Source organism: Porites lutea, chromosome 4 (genome assembly GCF_958299795.1).
Source record: "Porites lutea chromosome 4, jaPorLute2.1, whole genome shotgun sequence".
Lineage (NCBI taxonomy): Eukaryota > Metazoa > Cnidaria > Anthozoa > Scleractinia > Poritidae > Porites > Porites lutea.
This window is the reverse complement of record NC_133204.1, coordinates 19536540-19559281: the sequence shown is the minus strand read 5'-3', so window position 1 is coordinate 19559281 and position 22742 is coordinate 19536540. Positions and strand designations below refer to the sequence as shown.

At 37.7% G+C, this 22742-nt stretch overlaps 1 protein-coding gene across 1 annotated transcript; it reads right to left on the bottom strand.

Moving 5' to 3' along the window:
• Positions 1-369: 369 nt before the first annotated feature.
• On the bottom strand, positions 370-21815 carry LOC140934366 (adhesion G protein-coupled receptor L4-like). Its single transcript, XM_073384004.1, has 24 exons — positions 21575-21815; positions 21450-21489; positions 20592-20884; positions 19983-20118; positions 19120-19368; positions 18428-18462; positions 17289-17489; positions 17089-17157; positions 16134-16254; positions 15702-15854; positions 15147-15237; positions 8913-9015; positions 8492-8544; positions 7746-7878; positions 7236-7339; positions 6958-7063; positions 6336-6486; positions 5711-5777; positions 5558-5624; positions 4883-4968; positions 4062-4188; positions 3656-3697; positions 2890-2985; positions 370-1410 (listed from the first exon to the last, which is right to left on the bottom strand). The coding sequence occupies exons 1-24, from the start codon at positions 21626-21628 to the stop codon at positions 1144-1146; spliced, it is 2844 nt and encodes a 947-aa protein (XP_073240105.1). The 5' UTR covers positions 21629-21815; the 3' UTR covers positions 370-1143.
• Positions 21816-22742: the final 927 nt, after the last annotated feature.

The window sequence follows — 22742 nt, the reverse complement described above, 5'->3', positions numbered from 1 at the left end:
AGGACCAAGAACCATATTTCTCCTGGTTGTTTAATCAGTTTCAATTTACTGTGGGGTCAATTTAATAACACTTTTGCAAGTGTAATTTACAAATGTATTTATTGTTTTAAGTTCCGAAAGCGGTGGCTGCCCTTTGTCCCAACCTCAAAAAAAGTTGGTATGTAAAAAAAAAGGTGGACCTTAAATCCCATGGTTATAATTGATCCCCAGGGTTGGGCCACTGATAGTCCTCCACGAAGTAAATGCTTAATTGACGATAACTACATTGTATTCCGCTTTTTATCGATAACGAACAAGATCGTATGTAAAGCAGTTTATTAATAGCAAACTTCAAAAAACAGTTATCAGTAACTAAAGGATAGCTTTCGTCTTTGAAAAGAAAAACTGCTTCAGTTGTCGACAATAATCCTGATAGTTTTGTTGTCCACAACTGTTTTCCCTTGTCGGCGAGACAGTATTTGACAACCTATGCTCCTCTCCGGTGGACGTCTGTTACTAAAAATATGTTTTAAGGAAAACGTGATATCTTTGCCTTCCCCATTACGCACCCTCCGTTACGTTTACCAGATACTTAAAGCACAAACTAAAATAATCTCGCTGGCAAGAAGAGTCATATTTCAAGATGTCAAATCTTTTGACGTTGTTGTCTCTTCCTGTTCTCTTTTTCCTCCAAGGATATGATCCTAGAATGGTCACAAGGGTAACATTCCCAACATGCTTGCGTGCTTTGTTTTTTGTCATATGTGAGTTTATTCTACTGTTTGTCCCTGTAAGCCAAGAACGACTTATTGTGCACGTGTTTGCCATTTTTCGATTAATATTTCCGGTTTTAGGTATGGGCACAATCATTCAACGTCTTGGCGAAAATGCATCCTGTCATCACTCAAATGCTTCAACCAAGGTTTCAGAACTCGTTTCTGTTACCGAGTCCGGGTCCAAAACTGAAAGTACACTTCAAAGATCCATCTCACTGAGTAATTCAATACTTTGTCTTCCTCGTCGGCTGTAAATCTAAAATGCCTAATATATATATAAAATATAACAAGCTAGTGCTCCCCGACGTAACCAATATTTGGGCATAATTACAAAACTGTATCTCCCAGCAACGTCGAGATGAATGAGCTTAGAACAACGACAAATTTTTCATGGCAGTGACCTCCGCCTGAAACAGTCCTTGGGCTTTCTCTTGCAGCCGCAAGTGATTGTGATATTTTGGTGAGGCGAGTTTAGCCATTTCTTTGCCCAAGCGTAAGATGTAGAATCATTGCTTGGCTTGCAGTCTTTATTTCCAACGTTGATATCCTGTAGGTCTTCAGATAATCGCCGGACAATTCTGGTCAAACTCGCCGCCTGAATCACCTCAATCCGTTTATTGAGCTCGATAAACGGCCATGCCGTCTTTGAATAAATCTGTAAAACATAATAATAAATACATTGGGAGTCAGTAGTATAGATCGTTTTCACTGTCACGCAACAAAAAAATAAATTGGAAACCGTCCGGTGGAAAGAGCCAAGAAAATGAAATGTTATAAAAGAGTAATATATAAACAGTTTTTCCAAGTCTCAGGTCTTTGTGGCCAACAGTTTCTGAATTATTTGCCGAAACGTATCACGCACCTTGGTAGAGCTTTTTATGGAGACGCCATATTGGTGTACAGTTTTGGTCCACCAATATGGCCGCCGGAAATCTAGAAATCAAGTTCATTTTTTCTATAAAAGCTCTTTCTTTTTACTCGAGAACTAGCATATGTGCACATACACGTATATTCCAATACTTGAAATGGTTATACTGCTCAAAATCAAGGGGAGAGACTTTTTTCAACGAGACAGCATTCCTATCTTGGCGGTCACGCACCGTGAAAAAACCTCGGAAGTTCAAATTGCTGTATTTTCGAAATGAAACATGCTAAGGACATAGAAACTTGTACAAAGATTAATTTTTGTTTATCTTCAACCTAGTTTAAATAAGAATTCGTAAAACCTCGCTATTTTAACTGTACAATTTGATGACGTCACTGTTAAAACCATCTATAAGTAGTACATGATGTTATATACGATATATTTTGATATTTCCATGTATAGAGACCAAGAAAAATAGACGAACAAAGGAAGAGTGAGGAACATGTTTAGAACCCCTTTTCAAAGGATCTACCCATGTTGCAGATATTACAAACATTAATTACAAATTGCAATGACGTCATATAAAATTTAAAGAAAAAAGCCAACAAAGGTATTCTCTTTTCATAAAGAAATAACGATTAACAAAAAAATCAGGCCTAGCAACATACACAGGGGACCCACAAATATTTCGATGGTTTTAAGTTGTTTATTTATTGATTTACAACAGTAAATAGGATTTGAACTTCTATTCAAAAGTTTCCAAGTTGAGTTTTTACCATCAATTATCCCGGGCAGAACATCATTTCATCAACAAGTTAAACATTATTGAACGCATATTTATACCATGGGAAGAAAAAGTTAGTGTCCGCCATTATATCAAAGAGAATCAGAAAAATCTGAGAAGTATTCTGGAGTTTACACGGCAATTGATTAATCCCCCTTTTCCCCTTCTAGTTTATCGTTCTTTTTTATGACAATGTCACTGCAGCCTGTAATTGTCCACCTCGCAAGTGATTTTTTAATCTCATCCCCTTGATATGTACACTGGAACTGACAAACGACCAACTCCAAGGCCTTCGGCTTCGTAAGCTGAGTCGTCAAGACATCGTGCTCAGTGATTCGGTGGAAGCCCTTCTAAAGTTGAATGATCAAAATATGAGGTGATTCGATTGTTTTTACACTACTGACTGGTTTATCATTCCGTTAGTCTCACAAAATAAGGGATGAAATAGTTTATTAGTTATGTAGAAAATTCATATTCGTGATTACTTTATGTTGTTCTTCGACCTGACCCTTGCTCGCTACTTTCTTCACTTCCTGCGTTACTCTTCTCCTTCGTCTGAAGCTCCTGACACCAGCCTTGACCTAATAAACAGGAAAAACACTGCGATCAAATCACGCCAAAAGCCGCGAAGGCTTTAAACAAAAAGAAAGCAATTTCGGTTTAAATTCAAATCTACTCAATTCTTTTCGCTCACTTGTCCCGTCGAATCGCCTCCAGTTTCTTTGATACTTGTCCTTTTCACTTGAAAGTGCTACCAGGAGGGCCCCACCCAAATAAAGTTTCTCAAAATTTTCGACAATAACTTTGTAACCTATTCTGCTGAAAGCTACTTCCCCTAGTGCCTTCGTTTAAGTGAAGAGGTGAAGTTAAAGGGTTGATTCAAAAATGTCCTTTTGAAATAGTAAAGAAATTATTCCCTTTGTTCCTAGACGCCACAGAAACGAGAAGGTGACTTCAGCTGAAATGTGTCCTGCAATTGTTTCTGGGATGGTTACTTGGCACGCGCCGATCAGCTATTGGCCAAATTTTCTTCCATGTCCCCAATAAGAGTCCCAGAAGTCTTTGTTCAGTAGCAAAGCTCACTAGGCCTAGTTCCCCTCTCGTTTTCTAAGTGGCGAATAGGCTTCGTAAAGTAGCGAATAGGCTTCGTCTTAGTCTCGTTTAACGGTTTTATTTCCAAGAGATAGATTCCCACTAACTTTTTATGATGTTGATCAGTTCGATGAATAAAACAAAGCAAGGTAAAGATACCTCAGTGCTGAAAATGCAGTGAAACAAGAAGAGGAACACTCCCTAGTAAAAAAAGAAAAAAAAAAAAGACCACGGTTTAGAAACAGCAGTCAGCCCTTTCAACTTTCGTCGTGAATTTCGGACTGACTTAGGCCGTGAATACACTTTGACACCACATTTTTTATAAAGCTTAACATTTTATTTCCTTTCCCAATTTCTTTTTAAAAATCTAGGCCCGGCAAATAACTCATTCATTAAACTCAGTATTGCTCGGTGACAGCTGGACTCACGGCTTTTATACTGAAATACGACGACATCGCTGATAGTACGAGACAAGAAATGAGGAATCTTTCTTGCACAGGGTTAAATTTGGGCTGACGTCTATTAACTCTAACGCCATAGAAGGGCATTAACTGAGGTAACTTACTTGCAACGAGTTAAATGCAACAAAAAGGTATTGAAACACGATTGTGTCCTGATCAACAGCGAATATTCCAAACAACCAGGTCAGTCCAAGCAGTGGTGTTAGTGTCATGGAGGCTCGTACCGTCGTGCTGAAGTATAAAACAAAGATAAAAAGTAAGGTTCATTTCCGTGAAAACGCTTCTTTGACAACTACTTTTTTTAAACTTTAAACAGCTTAGCCTAATTTGTCAAAATGTGATGTTTACTTTTTCTTCTTACAGTAGAAAAAAACGGAAAAAGAGATGAGCTTTCTATTCTTCCATTAACGCTTATTAAATGTACTTGCGTATTGAGTAGGCGCCTGGTGTTAAGCGGCCTAGTTTTTGCAGAAAGCCCAATTCGTTTTAAGAATGCTTGAAGTAAAGAAATTCAACGTAGCGGAACCAAGACGAAGGGTTATAATTATCATGTGGCAATTCAATGCTAATAATGACAGCCATGGTGTTAGAAACCATTTATTAAGTGTACCGGAATTGCTTGGTTACACTGTTCCCGCCAACTATATGGAATAAGGTTTGCTGTTATGATGTTACATTACATCAGAATGGCATCAGCCTTCTGGGCTTTAATTGATCTCTCTCGTTCCCAGGGTCCTCTCCTTCTCGGCCTCTCTCTCTCGCTCCGGGGGCCAAGTAGGAGAGGACCCTGGGAACGAGGTTGTTGACTGATGCCTATGCATGCGTATAGTAATATGTGGCGGGCACATAAGACCCCATTCTGTTCCTGAAGTCCATAAAAGCAGGATTGGCGTGCATGCAGGCTTAAGCGAGCGGACATACACACCGTATTTTTTGCAATTCACTTTTGCTTTGAAACATTCTTGTTCTTGTCAACCTCTCCAGAACCGCTCCTAACACAACAAAATTCACCTGAAGAGAGAATTGAGCCGAAAGTTAAAAAGAGAACTGTACAGAATACATTTTAGCTTACTTTTTTTTATTTGACATTTAGTTGAATATAAATGTTATATCACCTGTTTATTCGAATGCTGCAAAACTAACATTTAGGCGGTATAAGAATTAATTTTAGACCATTGGCCCCTTAAAGGGGCTGTGTCACGGCAGTCCAGTTCATATTGTTTAATTTTGCCAATTACTCGCCCTCAGTCGCTATGGAACTTAAAGTAAGCAAAGAAATTACATATAAATGACAAAATCATAGATCCGAGACAAACAAATATGTCTCCTGAGCATTATTTTTGAAGTTGCAAGCAGCAGGGATCAACTTTGAAAAACTGTTAGGCTGAACAGTTTTCAAAACCCCTAATTTCAATCCGTTTCAATCTTCTTCAGTTTTGCCCATCCGTGGCATCTGTTGTTTCTGTTTTAACCTTCCTTTAAAGTTTTAAGCGGTTATTTTCTATGTTTCTCTTAATTAAACGGGCATTTTGTAATTTCCTAATTTTGTTGAATTTCGTGACACAGCTCCTTTTTAAAGGAGCTGTGCCGGAGCACTTACCAATAGAACACCACAGACAGGACCAATAAACGACCATTGTGTACCAGACGTTATAGACAACCAGCAACTACAGAAAGGTCCAAAGATTAAGAATAGAAATGAAAAAGTGATCAGAGACAAATTAAAGATAGACTTAATTCAAAAAGGACTTACTGTTCTGCATTTCCGTACTCATTAAACTTTACTGCAAACGTTGCTCCAACTACAAGCGATGGTAAACCTTATAGATGAGAAAAGAAAAGAAAGAACGAAATTAATGTGTGTGTGTGTGTGTGTGTGTGTGTGTGTGTGTGTGTGTGTGTGTGTGTGTGTGTGTGTGTGTGTGTGTGTGTGTGTGTGTGCGTGTGTCTGACAAAAGAAGGTAAAAATGTTGGATTCAATTTCTACTGGTAGAATGTTCAAAATTCTGACAATTATTGCAGAAAAACCAGATCCAGGTAAAATATTCAATACACAAGCGTTCAGTTCGTTTTGCATCAGCTGCGTCTTGTGTGGTAAAGTTGAATAAACATTCTTGTTTGTTCACTTAACTGCTTAAACCATACTTAAACTTTTCATCAAAAGTTGTTCTGGTCAAAGTTAAGATATGTTAATGTTTTACAGTGCTTACTATAGTACTAATCACAAGCACTGAGGAGAAGGATGTTTATGCTTCTCTCTGGAAATACTAATGGGTGCTCTGGACAGCTTTAAAATAATCGTGTTGTTTTCTGTAAGATTTTTTACTTCTTGGATAATATTGAATTATATTGACAAAAATGTACCGGGAGTGGCTTACCGTATGCTATCGCATAGGATACTGTCATTTCATTTCTTAACCGGAAGGAAGCTTTGATTCTCGATAGAAGATGTATTCCCTCCACCAGCATCCACATAAAGGAGGCCAAGAAAAGGAAATGAAGGCTCACTGCAACCGTCTTGCAAAAGATCTAAATTTGAAAACAGTTTTTTTCCGTTTTATAACATTTCATTCGTTATACCTCGTAAGATTATCATGCAAAGAAGAATATCCTTCGAGAAGAATTTCCTCATAGGGACAGGGTCGGTATGGACGCCCATTTTTTGTACAGGCGGTCTTCATTTTCAATTATTTTTATAGGGTATGCTAACCACTGGTCGAAGCTTTATATTTGAGCCATGTTGAACAACTATCCCATATTTAGAGTCATTTACGGATTAACTAAAAGAGCTAGAAAATTCAGTGATAATTATAAACTTTTGGAACGGAATTTGTTCTTAAGCATACGCCAATTTTCGACAAGCATAAACATTTAATTGGTAGTAAAATCATAATGTCTGGTAAATCATACGTGTCAAGACAATGACGTAAAACTTGACGCTTTAGTTTTTGAAAATCCATTTTCATTGAACGATGAAAACAAGTAAATCAATGAACTCACCTTACAAGAGACCGCGCTTTTGATTCCAGTTAAGAAAATGAGATGAGCACCAGCAAGACACGCTATCATGTTGAAGTGTATTTTGACTTTGTTGTCTTTTAAATTCCTGAAATAAAAGAACGCTTTTGATTTTTTATTTACTTCTTTGAGGGGTGAATAACTTTTGGTAACATAGTCGGATTTGAATTTTTAAAAAAATTACTACAATCGGAGAAGAGATGCCACAAGTTAGGAAGGATGGTCTCTCTTTTGTTACTTCGAGAATGTACTGTACTTACGTCAATAGAATGAAAGCTACCAAACACAGTATCTCTGCAGCCAAAGACAACGAACATCCAAGATACGTCATCCACAAGAGAGCTTCTCGGTGCAAACCTTGTGGCTGTAAATATAAATTTTTATTTGCTTTTTTTTCATTTTTATAAATTTTAAACATGTTTTAACTTGCAGAAAAGAACCTGTGGAAAAATCCGTGCCCAACAACTGAAACATTTGAGAGTTGATAAGTTTTTTATTTTCAAATTGATGACGTTTCATTAAAACAGGAAACGAATAAAAATTTTATAGTTTGATGATAAGCTGATTGATTAATGGATTGATTAACTGATTAATTGGTTAATCGATCTCGCGATCGATCGATTGATTGATTGATTGATTGATTGATTGATTGATTGATTGAGTGAGTGAGTGAGTGAGTGATTGAGTGAGTGAGTGAGCAAGTGAGTGAATGAGTGAGTCAGAGTGAGTGATTATTACTCAGTTTAAGTGCATTAATAGGCTTCACTTACCACAACAGAGTCGGAATCTACTCTGAGAAGAAGAGCAAAGTTTGTGAGATGATTACAATGACACGTGACTCGTGACGAGTTAATCAATAGCAAAGTGCATCCGTCAGTTGACCAGGCTCCATTAACTGTTCCCCTAAGGTCGATGACACAAATACAGTTTAAGAGCAAACAAGCCAATATTAATTGAGCAAACAAATTAATTAATTCACTGGACGAAAAAAGGATTTGCACAAATTTGCTCCTTGCAAATATGTCGCAAATATGTAAATACTGAGGAGTAAACATATGACAAAGATGGTAAGTTCCACATTTGCATACCAAAAAACAAGGGGTGTAAATAACTAGGCAAATGTGGCATTTGCCATGTTTGCCATATATATTCCAACGTATTCGTAAGGAGCAAATTTGTGCAAATCGCCATGAAATGAATACATTTGAAAGTAGCATTAGCCCGCACTGCTGACATTTGACTTTCTAATACTAAGCCTGTTTTGGTTGTGTCATCGGTCAGTAGTATAGCTTTCTAAACAGGTAGGAATCAACATAAAAACTGAAGACAGAGGTGTGCATGTGTGTTAGAATACCGGACCCAAGTTGCATGCAAACTGCACTTCGAAATCGACGCGAAGCACTGCATTTTCTCTTATTTTTATTCTTTCTTGGAATAATCGTAACGATTTTGATTAGTTATGCCTATTAACTTTAATACCACACTTGCATAATTTTGCGTAGACTTTGTTACTTACGAAGCACTAAAGTTCCAGAATCCACAGTAATAATCTTTCTCATTATCTGAATTCTGAAATAAAAAGAAATTATTAAAGCAAACAAAATGACTGAAAAGGTTGGATACTGTGGACGTGTATGTATAAAGGAGTTCTGTGTGACGATATGACATTATTTTGCAGCCTACAAAACTATGAATCTTTATATTGAAGGAAACCCAAACTAACAGTCTCGCACTAAAGAAATGTAAATTGATAATTAAAGATTAAGGATGGTTTAGGATGTCATGAAAACAAACGACAAACCTCAAAATGCAAAAACCGTGGTATTGTTCCTTGAAGACGCATTGTCGTTATTGCATGTCCACAACCGACTGTGTGATTCGACTGTTTTGTCAGATTGCGTAGAGGTTTTTCTGTATGATGATTGCTAGTAACTTACATGTGATAATGGACGCAGGGTTACAACTACGGGATTTTCATTGTCAACTACTCCCTCAGGTCTTACAGTCAAAGACATAACGCGGCTGTCTACTTTGGTGGATCTAAGTTGTAAGGGGGAAAAACAAGTTCAGTTTACTCAGTGCAGTAAACAACAACAACAGCAACAACAATTTTATTGCACCCCCGACAAGAAATTAGAATCAATTTGCAAGTAATAAACTTTGTTGATTAAATAAAGGGGTATACCGACTTTCTGACTTATCCAATAAGCTGGAAATGCCAGAAAGCCAGATTCAGTAAGATAATTTAAACGCAATATTTATAGCGAAGGTGCAACATGACAAAAGTTAGGTCTTACGTTTGATGGCAACGCAAAGTGAAACTGTTATAATCTCAAAATATCTTAATGCAATGACAAACACAAAAATTGGTCTGATGTTTAAAATCTGTTGCTCGACAAACGATGTTTGAAATTGTTCGGATGGTAAGAAGATTTTTTTTTCTTCTCTCCATTTCCTTTAGAAAACTTGTAAAACGGCTTTCAGTGTATCAGTCAGACGTCAGCTGTCTAGTTAATCAACAGTCAATTATCTTTATTTCGTATTTTGCAGAGGTTATATTAGCAAACCATTCATTTGGCTACAGTTGTACTTGTATAGGTAATAGCATGATTTGTAGTGATATTTGGCATAAATACCACGAGTGATCTTTCAAAATTGTTATTATGAAATTTGAGACAATCACGAGTGGTATTTATGCCAAATACATAACAGGCCAGAGCCCCGATTTTAAGTACTAGGCGACTTTGAAAGACGCGTGCCTCACATATTTGTGACGAATTAGAATGCCAGCTTGGTCAGAGGCCCTTTGTTTAAAACATGGCGGGATACTCGCAGCTTAAGGCAAGCATGTGCCTTGTAGCTGTCAACATAATGCTTTTTAATTACATTCTGTCATAATTAACAAAACCCGATCCATGTTTGATTGAAAGTAATTGTACAAATCTGGTATCAGACAAACCGCTTTTAAAAAACAAAACAACAAAACTAGTTTATGGTTATTTCTCATTAATTTCACTTATCAAAACAAATATTTACTTTTATCAGTTTTCCCGTCTCTTTCAAAACATCCTTCATTTCCGGGCGTTTCACTGTAGTCAATGAAAGACACATTTTAGCGGTCTTCTTTTACGCGGGAATATCAAAATTTCCATATTTCAAAACGCGATGAACCAAAGCTCGTAGGGTACAAAGCGCCAAGGAAGCACGATGCAGTCCCGGTGTTTTGTGAGCACCCGTTAAGAATATTGAACGCTAAAACTATCAAGTTTTGGTACGGCGAGAGGCAGCTAGTTTCTGTACCCAAAGGTTAGTGCATGGACAGGCTATCCAAAGAAAATAAAAGGGATGCTTGCCCAATGGATAGTAGGCCTAACTACGCAAATAAATGTCTCATTGCATCCTTGTCTGCGAGGTTAGTACTAAATTTACACTCTCGAATACATTACACAACTCAATCAGCAACAGTTTGCAAGTAGAATTGGCGATCAGTGTGGGCAATTTATATTTCTAAGGAACGTCCGTCGCACAAAGCCAACGCGCGGGGGTTTTTAGTCAATGACTGACATAAGAGTTTCCTCACAATCGACCCAGTTAGAGTGTGATAATGTGCGCGTGAACTTTGCCTACAACTGGCAATAAGCTGAATAAACCGGAAGCTGAACACCATGAATAAGTTACTAAATTACATCGCTCAGGTTTTTTTCTTTTTTTTCAAGTACCGGAGGGGTATTTCGCGCATTCTGTTGCGCAGTTTGGCAGTGATATACCGAGCATCAGACAGGTAACGCGCCGAAGCCATCATTTCACTCTTCTTCTACCTAACAGTTTTCCTGCAATGGTCTTAGTACTGGTCCCGTTGCCGAAACCTTGCACGGGCAAGATACGGTAATCGAGAGTCGAGAATCGAGAATCGATATTGTACTCGGGAGAAGAAAAGGTCGTCGTCCAAGGAGCAACTGATGCAATGCAAGAGCTTCAAGCTGCTGAGAATCGCCAATTCTGGATTACAAGCAGTGAAGGAACTCCTGAGAAGCGTCCAAATTATAAAGGAACTTTGGAGGCCAGTCAGCCACGGTGATTGTCGCACCACGTATAAAGTAGAATAAATTTGTTAGCCTGGTCTTGTCTTTGCCACAAATCACGTAAAACTATAAAGAAGGTACCACTATGAACTCTGGAAAATGAAAATTCAATAATACTATGGTTGACGACTGACAGTTTAAAAGAGAGACAACCTTCACCTCAGAATCTTGGGCGCGCCGCCTGTAAGCTCTGAGGGAGAGGGTAGCCCAATAATTTGGCCTATGTCAAAAACAAATGACACTACAAAAATAACCTACAATTCTAATTTCAAAAGGGAGACTACCATCACCTCAGAAACTTGGGCGCGCCGCCTGTAAGTTCTGAGGGAGAGGGTAGCCCCATAATTTGGCCTATTTCAGAAACAAATGACAATACATAAAATAACCTACAATAATAATTTGGATAAATGACCGACATTTCAAAAGAGAGATTACCATCGCCTCAGAATCTTGGGCGCGCCGCCTGTAAGCTATGAGGGAGAGGGTAGCCCCATAATTAATTTGGCCTATTTCAAAAATAAATGACACTACAAAAACTACCTACAATAATAATTTGGATAAATGACCGACATTTCAAAAGAGAGACTACCATCACCTCAGAATCTTGGGCGCGCCGCCTGTAAGCTCTGAGGGAGAGGGTAGCCCCATAATTAATTTGGCCTATTTCAAAAATAAATGACACTACAAAAATTACCTACAACAATAATTTGGATAAATGACCGACATTTTAAAAGAGAGACTACCATCACCTCAGAATCTTGGGCGCGCCGCCTGTAAGCTCTAAGGGAGAGGATAGCCCCATAATTTGGCCTATTTCGAAACAAATGTCATTACAAAGATGACCTACAATAATAATTTGGATAATGACCGACATTTCAAAAGAGAGACTAACATCACCTCAGAATCTTGGGCGCGCCGCCTGTAAGCTCTGAGGGAGAGGGTAGCCCCATAATTTGGCCTATTTCGAAACAAATGTCACTACAAAAATTACGTACAATAATAATTTGGATAATGACCGACATTTTAAAAGAGAGACTACCATCACCTCAGAATCTTGGGCGCGCCGCCTGTAAGCTCTGAGGGAGAGGGTAGCCCCATAATTTGGCCTATTTCGAAACAAATGTCATTACAAAGATGACCTACAATAATAATTTGGATAAATGACCGACATTTTAAAAGAGAGACTACCATCACCTCAGAATCTTGGGCGCGCCGCCTGTAAGCTCTGAGGGAGAGGGTAGCCCCATAATTTGGCCTATTTCGAAACAAATGTCAGTACAAAGATGACCTACAATAATAATTTGGATAATGACCGACATTTCAAAAGAGAGACTACTATCACCTCAGAATCTTGGGCGCGCCCCCTGTAAGCTCTGAGGGAGAGGGTAGCCCCATAATTTGGCCTATTTCAGAAACAAATGACACTACAGAAATCATCTACAAAAATTATTTGGATTATGACCGACATTTTAAAAGAGAGACTACCAACACCTCAGAATCTTGGGCGCGCCGCCTGTAAGCTCTGAGGGAGAGGGTAGCCCCATAATTTGGCCTATTTCGAAACAAATGTCAGTACAAAAATGACCTACAATAATAATTTGGATAATGACCGACATTTCAAAAGAGAGACTACCATCACCTCAGAATCTTGGGCGCGCCGCCTGTAAGCTCTGAGGGAGAGGGTAGCCCCATAATTTGGCCTATTTCAGAAACAAATGACACTACAAAAATCATCTACAAAAATTATTTGGATTATGACCGACATTTTAAAAGAGAGACTACCAACACCTCAGAATCTTGGGCGTGCCGCCTGTAAGCTCTGAGGGAGAGGGTAGCCCCATAATTTGGCCTATTTCGAAACAAATGTCAGTACAAAGATGACCTACAATAATAATTTGGATAATGACCGACATTTCAAAAGAGAGACTGCCATCACCTCAGAATCTTGGGCGCGCCGCCTGTAAGCTCTGAGGGAGAGGGTAGCCCCATAATTTGGCCTATTTCAGAAACAAATGACACTACAAAAATCATCTACAAAAATTATTTGGATTATGACCGACATTTTAAAAGAGAGACTACCAACACCTCAGAATCTTGGGCGCGCCGCCTGTAAGCTCTGAGGGAGAGGATAGCCCCATAATTTGGCCTATTTCGAAACAAATGTCATTACAAAGATGACCTACAATAATAATTTGGATAATGACCGACATTTCAAAAGAGAGACTACCATCACCTCAGAATCTTGGGCGCGCCGCCTGTAAGCTCTGAGGGAGAGGGTAGCCCCATAATTTGGCCTATTTCAGAAACAAATGACACTACAAAAATCATCTACAAAAATTATATTGATTATGACCGACATTTCAAAAGAGAGACTACCTTCACCTCAGAATCTTGGACGCGCCGCCTGTAAGCTTTGAGGGAGAGGGTAGCCCTATAATTTGGCCTATTAAGTAAAAAACAAGTAAGAATACAAAGGTAACCTGTAATAATAATTTTTGGATTATGATTGACATTTCAAGGAGGCTAAAATGACTGATATAGAAACCATACTGTATCTATGACGTTGATTATACAGATCACCGAAGCCAACACGAAGATGTTGAAGTGGAAGCTAGAATATCTGGAGTAATCCACCGTCTTGGGCTTCTGCCAGCGAATAAGATTTTGGCAGGATTTCGACAGTGCTTGGCGGGATTTTTGGAGAGGGATTTGTCACTGGAGGCACATCGACGCTTACATCGTCTTAAGCCAGAGAAAAAAGACTTGAATCCTTCGCCGTTTGATAAAAAAGGTCGTCCATTGAATCAGATAATCGGTCTTGCTGTTCCTCAAGGAGATGTGAAGTAGAGCTCGAGCTCTCGCATTCGTTTACACTGGCGACTAAAAAATTAGCATTGTTGACGGCTTTTCTCAAATGTCAAATAGAGAAGATTTAAAAATTTCTTTGGTCAGGGTCTTTTCCACGCAGAGTTCCTTCCAAACCGGAGAAAGATGTGCCAGCAGAGAGTGTATTCCTACTTGTGGCTCCACAGTAAAAACTTGATACGCCGACTCGCCGTTTTCGCTTCGAAGGTCACCAATGTTGACACGGAATACTACTCTTGAAAGAAGTTAAATAAGCCATCGGAGCACTATTTTCTTAAAAGAGAGCACTTGAAAAGCCACTGACAGCGTATTAAGCCTATTTGAATCCAAATGCGGCGAGAAAACTGTAGTTATCAATTGCGAAGCCAGCCGCGAAGATCGACTTCGACCATGAAATGAATTTATAATCTCAGATAGTCTGATCAAATTTCGCGTTTCCTTGAGATGTCTGGTTCGTTTAATCAGAAGTACAAAGTTCCTTGACAGGCAATGTGTCCGGCGCTCTCCAAAGGTGTTTGGAGGAATGCTTAAAACTAATTACGAAAGTAACGTTTGTCTGTTATTAGAAACCGATCTGCGGTGGTTGCTGTGGAGATTAGGCCTCCTCCTGCGCGCATTAAAATCGGGGCTCTGGCCTGTTATGCACGTACAAATCATGCTATTAATTGTTTATATTACTACCCTTAAAAGGTTTGTAATTTCCACATGTAGGTATTTCAAATTAAGCTGAAATACCACTGCTCTAAGCCAATCAAATTGCAGAAATGTCTGATGCCGTAGTATAAATACTGTAATTACTTCGTTAATTGTTATCTTAGTTACTTGAAGAAGTTGCTATTTTCCTATTTGTCCATTTGTTTCGTTAGCATTGCAGCTTATCAGTTGGATAGTCACCGAAGTCACAGTTACAAATGAACCTAATTAGTATAGGTAATACCATGATTTGTAGTGATATTTGGCATAAATACCACGAGTGATATTTCGAAATTGTTATACGTAATTTCACGAGCCGTTAGGCTCGTGAAATTTGAGACTATTTTGAAATATCACTAGTGGTATTTATGCCAAATATCACGTACAAATCATGCGATTATTTGTTTATACTACTACCCGCAAAAGGTTTGTAATTTTCACATGTAGGTATTTCAAATTAAGCTGAAATACCACTGCTCTAAGCCAATCAAATTGCAGAAATTTCTCATGTAGTAGTATAATGATTCTTACCGCCAATCAGCATCTCCTCTTGTTAGGTCAACCGGAAATAATTTGTGCGCCGTTTTATAAGAAATAAATGATACTTGATATTGTTGATGCTCTATACACACAAAAGAACAAAAATCACAGTCAAGAAAATCCCGTATGTTTTTAACACAAATATCCATGTGCGGTATTATAAATGGGCTTTTACCGCCTTTTGTAACAACAAACTGTCACTGATAGGGCTTAGTTACGGTTGTCATTTTGTACCGCCTTTACTTAATGTCTGTTACCTTTGTTTACCTTTGTGTCCCTTAGGTTTTCACTTTATTAATATTCATAACCTTTTTTTTCTTAATTATGTATTGTCATAGCTAGGAGAAAATTGATGTTGATCACTCCTTGGATAAAAAAAACTTCAGAGTGCCTTTTTTGGTTCAGCGACTCATAAAAACAGCAGACAACTACATTGTTACAATAAGAAATGGTATCTTTATGATTTCCGTCACTTTTACAAACTATAGATAAACCTAGACAGCACAATAATCAAATAGAATGAATACAATGAAAATAACTAAGTACCTCTCGACGTTGGTTTGGGAAGTATAGCATTTTCCATTACGCCGCTCCATGTGTTACAGTATTCTGATACGTTTTGTTCTGTGCTACAACCGTCGCTTGCAAATAACTTCAACGGAAATCCTGTCCTTCTTATGCATGACTTCGCTGTGAGCTCTGCAAATAAAAACATCCCTTATTATGATTACAGTCAAACCCCGTTAATACGGCCACTGAGGGGACCATAGAAAGTGTCCGTATTAAGCGGGTTGAATTTGGAGAAAATGTAAGGGTTTTCTTTCCCTAGGGACACAGCAAACTGTTTGACTGTAGTAGGACAGATACATAAATACAAAAAGTCAGGTACAATATGATTTTTTGCACACATTTATCGATTAACCATTGTGTGTTGGACACAAGATAATGAAAAGGAGGTAAGTAAGAAAGGTTACTTACTAATATTAAGGAAGGAAAACGTTTTTTCATTTGCTGTTTGGTTGTCGCACTCCAGATACTTCACAAATGCCACACCAAAATCTTCTACAGATTTTAAGAGCCGACTTAAAGTTGATGAATTCTGAAAATCACACACCATAAAGAAAATATATACAGAGTAATTCATCAAACCATCTCAAAGTGTCAAACTACAGCATCAACAGCGTAATAATTAAAATTCAAAATATTCTGGAACATGTAGCTTTTACTGAATATGTTTTTAGTTTCTACAAAATGGTGCAACGTCAATTGTTGTTACATAATTCATTCACAATATACATTCTTTTCTGATTGGCTCAAATCCCCGGTCAATCTTCATAACAAACTAGTGTTGACCAAATATGGAAAATGACGTCAACAGTGAAGACTATCGCTAGGAAAGGGCAACGCAACCGCGAGGCCCTGGGAACGATGTTGTCTTAGCTCAGTTCACTGGTGGAACTGGAAAAATTGGCGGAAAATGTCACCATTTTTCGAAGAAGAAATAGCCGAACTACAGCCTAAAAACATTCCTTCATATCCCGAATTTGCCGAGGAACTGAGAAAATCTTTACATAGATAGAGGTAAGCGTGTTTTAGTTTGTTTTTTAAGTATGAACTATTTTAAATGAATAATAAAACAATTACTGTTGTCGGCTATCATATGATCTACATAATTCATCAGATCATACTCAGCCTCATCGAATAATTGCTAATTATTCTATATTCAGAATTGAGAAAGTGCTTGCGATAGTAACTCCGGACCCCTTTATCGCCGTGCCAGTACCCTAAACTAACTGACAAGTAAAAAAATGACTGAGTTCTGTTACTAAGGCTTTACTTGAGCATTGGAAATTTAAAAACTGCAAATCAAGATATTCCGGCTAACTTATAATCAGGCATATCTCAATGCGGTTGAATTTCAATCAAAACTCACCAACTGTGAACTTTTCCAAGCTGAAATGTTGGAGTCGTTTAACAATGCACTTGTTACGTGCAAAAAAGTCTGCGTAAATTAAATAATGGAAATATTAAATAACGATAATTGGCAACGTTAACAGCAAGGCAAACTCATCTGGTCAATCACCAATAAAATGTGACAGCGTTAGATTAGGAACAGCTAGGAGTTGTTTATACCTTTGCAAACTGATCTCTGACATGCTGAGTTGTATTTCCCAGGAAATCTTCGTTGACAATTTTCTCAAGAACATTTAAAATATCCAGAATGCCACCAGTGGATAATAGTACAGTTGTAGTCTCATTAATTTTACTCAAGTTTCCAAGTACTTCTCTCAAGAAGGTATCATTTACACCTGCTTCGTTTCCATCTTGCGAAGACTGCAATGAAAATTTCATGTTATGACTTAATTTTTTCCTTTCTTATTTTCCTTTGTTTCAAACTTACTTGTCGCACATCACCGTTCATTTCTTCGGTCAGCTATTGGGCAACTTAAGCAAAGACGTTTTTGAGCGACGTACTTCAACGACTTCAGGCGGAACGGGGGGCTATTCCCATTAACATGTAATATGCCTAAATGCCAGCAAAATTGTACTGTCAAGTGTCCTTTCTCTTATAAAGAGGGTTTGCCGAACATTTGGTAAAACCACTGCCAAGGATGCAAAAGGCCCAATTCCGGTTGACGTGCGCGGTTCAAAAACGTATTTCCTTAAGTTCCCTATTGACCGATTTTTTTCTCTGTTTCTATGAACAGTCCCAGAAGTCTTTGCCAAAGTTAACTCGGCCCAGTTTTATTTTTGTTTTCTAAAGTGGTGAGTACACAAATACGGAGAAAAAAACTACGTATGGAAGAAAGAAATTTTACATCCTTGTCAACATTTATATTTCTCTCGTATTCTCTGTGGACGTGTTTCACAAAATAAATTAATGAAGGAAAGAACTTCGACCTTGTCAAATTTTGCTCATTTGATTCGAAATGCATCAATCTAAGCATTAATTTGTTGGCACCACATAAGTTGGTTAATCTAAGACGGTCTTGGATTCTGGATCCCACGCCGTTGATTCTGTATTTCATCAGGAATAAGATTCAAGATTCTCCTTCAGTGGAACTTGGATTCCGGATTCCTTGAGCTGAATTCCGGATTTCAAAGCCTAAGATTTCGGATTCCAAAAGAAGAAAACATTACCTGGATTCCAGAATTCTGATTACCTTACATGTGGCCAATTTTTACTCTTGAATTTAAAAGGGGATTCTAGCATTGCCTTTTGCCGCTGGAAAGTGGCGACTAAAAATCACATGGGACTCACTGAAACTTACCAGCGAACAATTCTCCACCGTAAAGTTTTGTGAACCTTTAAAACAAATAAATAATGCCGATTAATCTCAAGATACCTCAAGATATGTTTGTTAGGTGTCCTTTATTAGCACACCAATCACAGCCTTCCAGGGCTTAGCCTCGATTGAACTAAGTTCCATTTTTGCTAGGCTTTTGACCCACTTAGCGTCCCTATGAATGGGTATTTAACTAACTTCCAGGGATAGGCTGAAGGAGTCAAACTGGGTGGCTGACCACACCATTTAGAGTAACAAAACAACTGATAAAAACTCTTTACAAATTCAGTTATACAATCTGCTCGAAGAAAATCTGACCACCTTTTCAGTTAAATCCTAGTCTAGTTATCAACTGTCCTACAAGAACAAAAAGACAGTCTTACGTTGTCTTAAACTTCTCAAGATGAATTTAAAACTTACAGCTTTGCAGCACTTGATTTAGCTGTCGGTGCCTGGTGTAGTAACATGGACTCTTCAGTTTGTCGGGTGGCTGACCACACCATTTAGAGTAACAAAACAACTGATAAAAACTCTTTACAAATTCAGTTATACAATCTGCTCGAAGAAAATCTGACCACCTCTTCAGTTAAATCCTAGTCTAGTTATCAACTGTCCTACAAGAACAAAAAGACAGTCTTACGTTGTCTTAAACTTCTCAAGATGAATTTAAAACTTACAGCTTTGCAGCACTTGATTTAGCTGTCGGTGCCTGGTGTAGTAACATGGACTCTTCAGTTTGTCGTTATAACGACTTAAGTCTGCTGTTAAGGCCGACTCGTGATAACATCGCCACATCTTCTTTGTTGAATTCTTGCTTCTGTCAAACCTAGCTTTCAGCTTACCAGAACATCCCAAATCCATGGCAGTAGCAAAATCTAGTGTTATTTGGCACCATGTATCCATCCTCTTCTGAGAATCTTTGCACACTGGTTTTGCCAGGATCAAAATTTTTGAAAACAATGATACGTTTACTCCACGGGTAAAAGTTAGCAACTTGTTGAAAATATAAAGAACATATGGACAGAAAAAGGCCGCCCTGGTATAGAGCGTCTAAAAGTTTGATAAAAAGATTGAGTGAAACCTTCTTATTAAAACTGACATTCGATCACGCCCTGTGAGTATTTTTGTAAGCGACCGCTTACATTAAGCGGCCTTTTTCTACAAGCTTTTTATGAAAATATTGTTTTTCCGGGACAGGTAGAATATTCTTATTTTTCTATCGATATTAAGCTAAAATATATATTGGGTTACCAGTGCAGGTTTTTCTCTTTTATTATCTGGGGAAAGGAAGAATTATATACGGTTAATTGTATTTTTGTATTTACAAATTTTAATATAGAAAAATTATCTTTTCAAAATCTCAGCCCCTGGTTTATTCTTAAGATATTCTTAAAACTTCGCAAATTTCAACCTCGCTGTTCTTAGAAAAGAAATTTCCTTTGTGTATAGATTTCACAGTATTTATCTTACCTTTTATTTCGTTTTAACTAGTTTTGATTTTCGCTTTCGAGGATTAATAATTATTTTAAAAAATACTTACAAGCAATATTTCCATATATGTCAAAATTAACGCAAGATCCTTTTTTCCAGTTACTTTGAATGAAGCGAATGTATTTTGTTGTTAAATGAAGACGGTGTACGACAATGCCGCTGGTAATGTTTACCTGTTGAAAATCCTGGTTTTAAAAAAAAAAACAGACTATTAACTGGGTGTAGCCAGTTGGAAGTTGCATATGCTTTTAGCATATTAAAGCATCTCTACTTTATAGTTGCTCACATTAGACCCGGCCCCCTTGTGAGGCGAGGGGGGAGAGAACAGGGGAGTCGTTTGGTTGGTGCCTCAAATGGCGCACACATCGGTAGTAATTTAAAGGATACAAGGAATTCAGCGTCCACTGAAATAACTTTATAATTTTGATGACTAATTTGGAAATACGTGGGATATTTGACGACATTTTGACAAGATGAAAGCGACAATAGTCACTGCCGAGTGATGCAACTGTACTCAATAACATTTGTTGTTGTTGTTCCAGAATTAAAAAAAGGATTCAAAGCTACCCACATGACCTAGCGGTATATTCGCATAGGCCTGACAAAGATGATAATTGATAAAAGCAGCTCCAACGGGGCTCGATAAATAGTTACTAACCTTCACAATTGCCCTCACCTGCTGGTAATAGGGCCAGAAGGTCATAGAATTAGAGTTCTGTATCCTGAAGTTTGCAAGTGTATGATTTGAATTCTTAGTCCATGTTGTTACTGCACATACGTCGTAGAAATGATTGAACCGTATTTCCAGATAATTATATTTAGGTGAAAACTCAGCACATAAAGAAGAATGATTCTGGGTACTTCTTTTCCATCCGTGGCCCACAGACACCTCGGCATCGAACGTAATTGAAGCATTCGACCCAGAACCCAGAGATTCACACGTAAATAAATCTGTAGAAATCAAGCACAAAACTTTATCTTTTAGCCCTTCCTGTAGCATCAACTTATGAAGCCAGTATACTTGTATGTACTCCGATGAAAATGTGAGACACTTCAAAAAGCTCTTCTTTAGGGTGTGATCTGATGCCATTTTTGCTCTCTGGACAATACGCCACGGTTTCAATGACTCAAACAATGTAAACAGGTAGCTTTAATCTCGTTTCTCGCCTTGTTTCAACGGTTTTCACATAACGAAACTTAAATCAAGGTTAAAAAAAAAGAAAATCGTAACTTTATATGTAAATCTTTTGTATCTTATAGTATCATCTGTATCATCAAAACACAAAAATATACAGCAAAGATTTAAATCCCGGAAATAATTGTTACAAGTGATCAGAGCTCTTGAAAACGTGGTTAAGTCTTGATTTTTCTGCTACTATTCACCCTTCGTTACTTTGTTGATCCTCTCTTAATGTGCTTTGAGAATCAGATCCGAGTCCAAAAACACTAGATTGAGTGACTACAATATCTTTGAGTGTCATCTAGTATCTTTTAAAATTTTATCCTGTTTATTTACCATGATTATGTAATCCGTGGCTGCAAGATACCTCTGCTCCCTAAACAAAATGAGAACGAAATGTTTTTCATTATCCTTTGAAGTACGTAAAACACAAAATGCGATGAAAGATGCTCTACCTATACCTTCATGGTCAATGTAAAAATAACAAAAATATAGAGCCATTTTGCCTCATTCATCGTTGCTCTTCTCCCAACTTCGTCTCCACACTTTGATGCAAATACCCTTGACAACTTGATTGCAATACAGCAGCGCAGGTGAATCTGGCTTATAAATGCATCAGTAAGGCATTATTTTGTTGCCTTAGGAGTTTTTTTTTTTCTTGCTAATTTTGTCTCAGTGTTTCTATGTGGCTATTGGTCCTTTCGTCTTCCTCAATATGAAAAATATATATATAAATAGAAATTAGTGTCTCCGCACTATGAAAGTTATCTCGAGGTTAACTGTTGTAAGCTCATTTTTACCACAGAATCTATACCTTAAACTTGAAAAAAAATTGCCTCAGAAAAAAAAGAAAGAGAAAACCGAGACTCGCACTTTTATAATGATAATTTTAAGCATGAAAACCCGACAAATGAAACTATTATATTTCCCAAGCCCACAACAGCTGATTATATGTCCAAATTTTATAGAGAAAAATTATAACAAATGCTCTACCGACGGAACTCAAGTCTGGAAAAGTGAACAATCGGGCGTGTCCGCTGGCGTACAATTAACAGCTTTTGTGTATCCAGGATTAAAGCAAATGGAAAGGGAAACAATAAAGTAAAAGGAAGTAATTGTCGACAATGCGGCGGTAAGATTTCTCGTTTCATTTCTTTTTCATGAGTATGAATAACCTTGATTTCCGACAGATCTGACTGTATTTTGATCCTAGATTGAAGGATTGATTTAGCTCCGAAGTTTTTTTACACACCGTAACCTAACATACTTTGACATAAACCTAAAGTTAAAAAATATTAAAACAAATAGGTCGCCTTCTAAAAATGGACTGTCGTTTGGCAAATCAAAACGTAGTTTTGTGATATCCTTTTTTCTCTTCCCGGATGTTCTGGCCTAAGTTATTAGCACCTGTCTTAAAAAAGTAACTACCACAGCAAACAATAACTTTGATTTTTTTTCTCCAGTTTTAATCCATTAATCGTTTAGACTGCAGCTCAATGATCTAAATGTTTTATATATGAAAATTCAAAACTGTTATAAAACGAAAATGTGCACACGATGTGACAGATAAAACATTTTTAACTCAAAGCTTAGAACTTATTTACAGGATTTTCCATATTTTCGTTCACA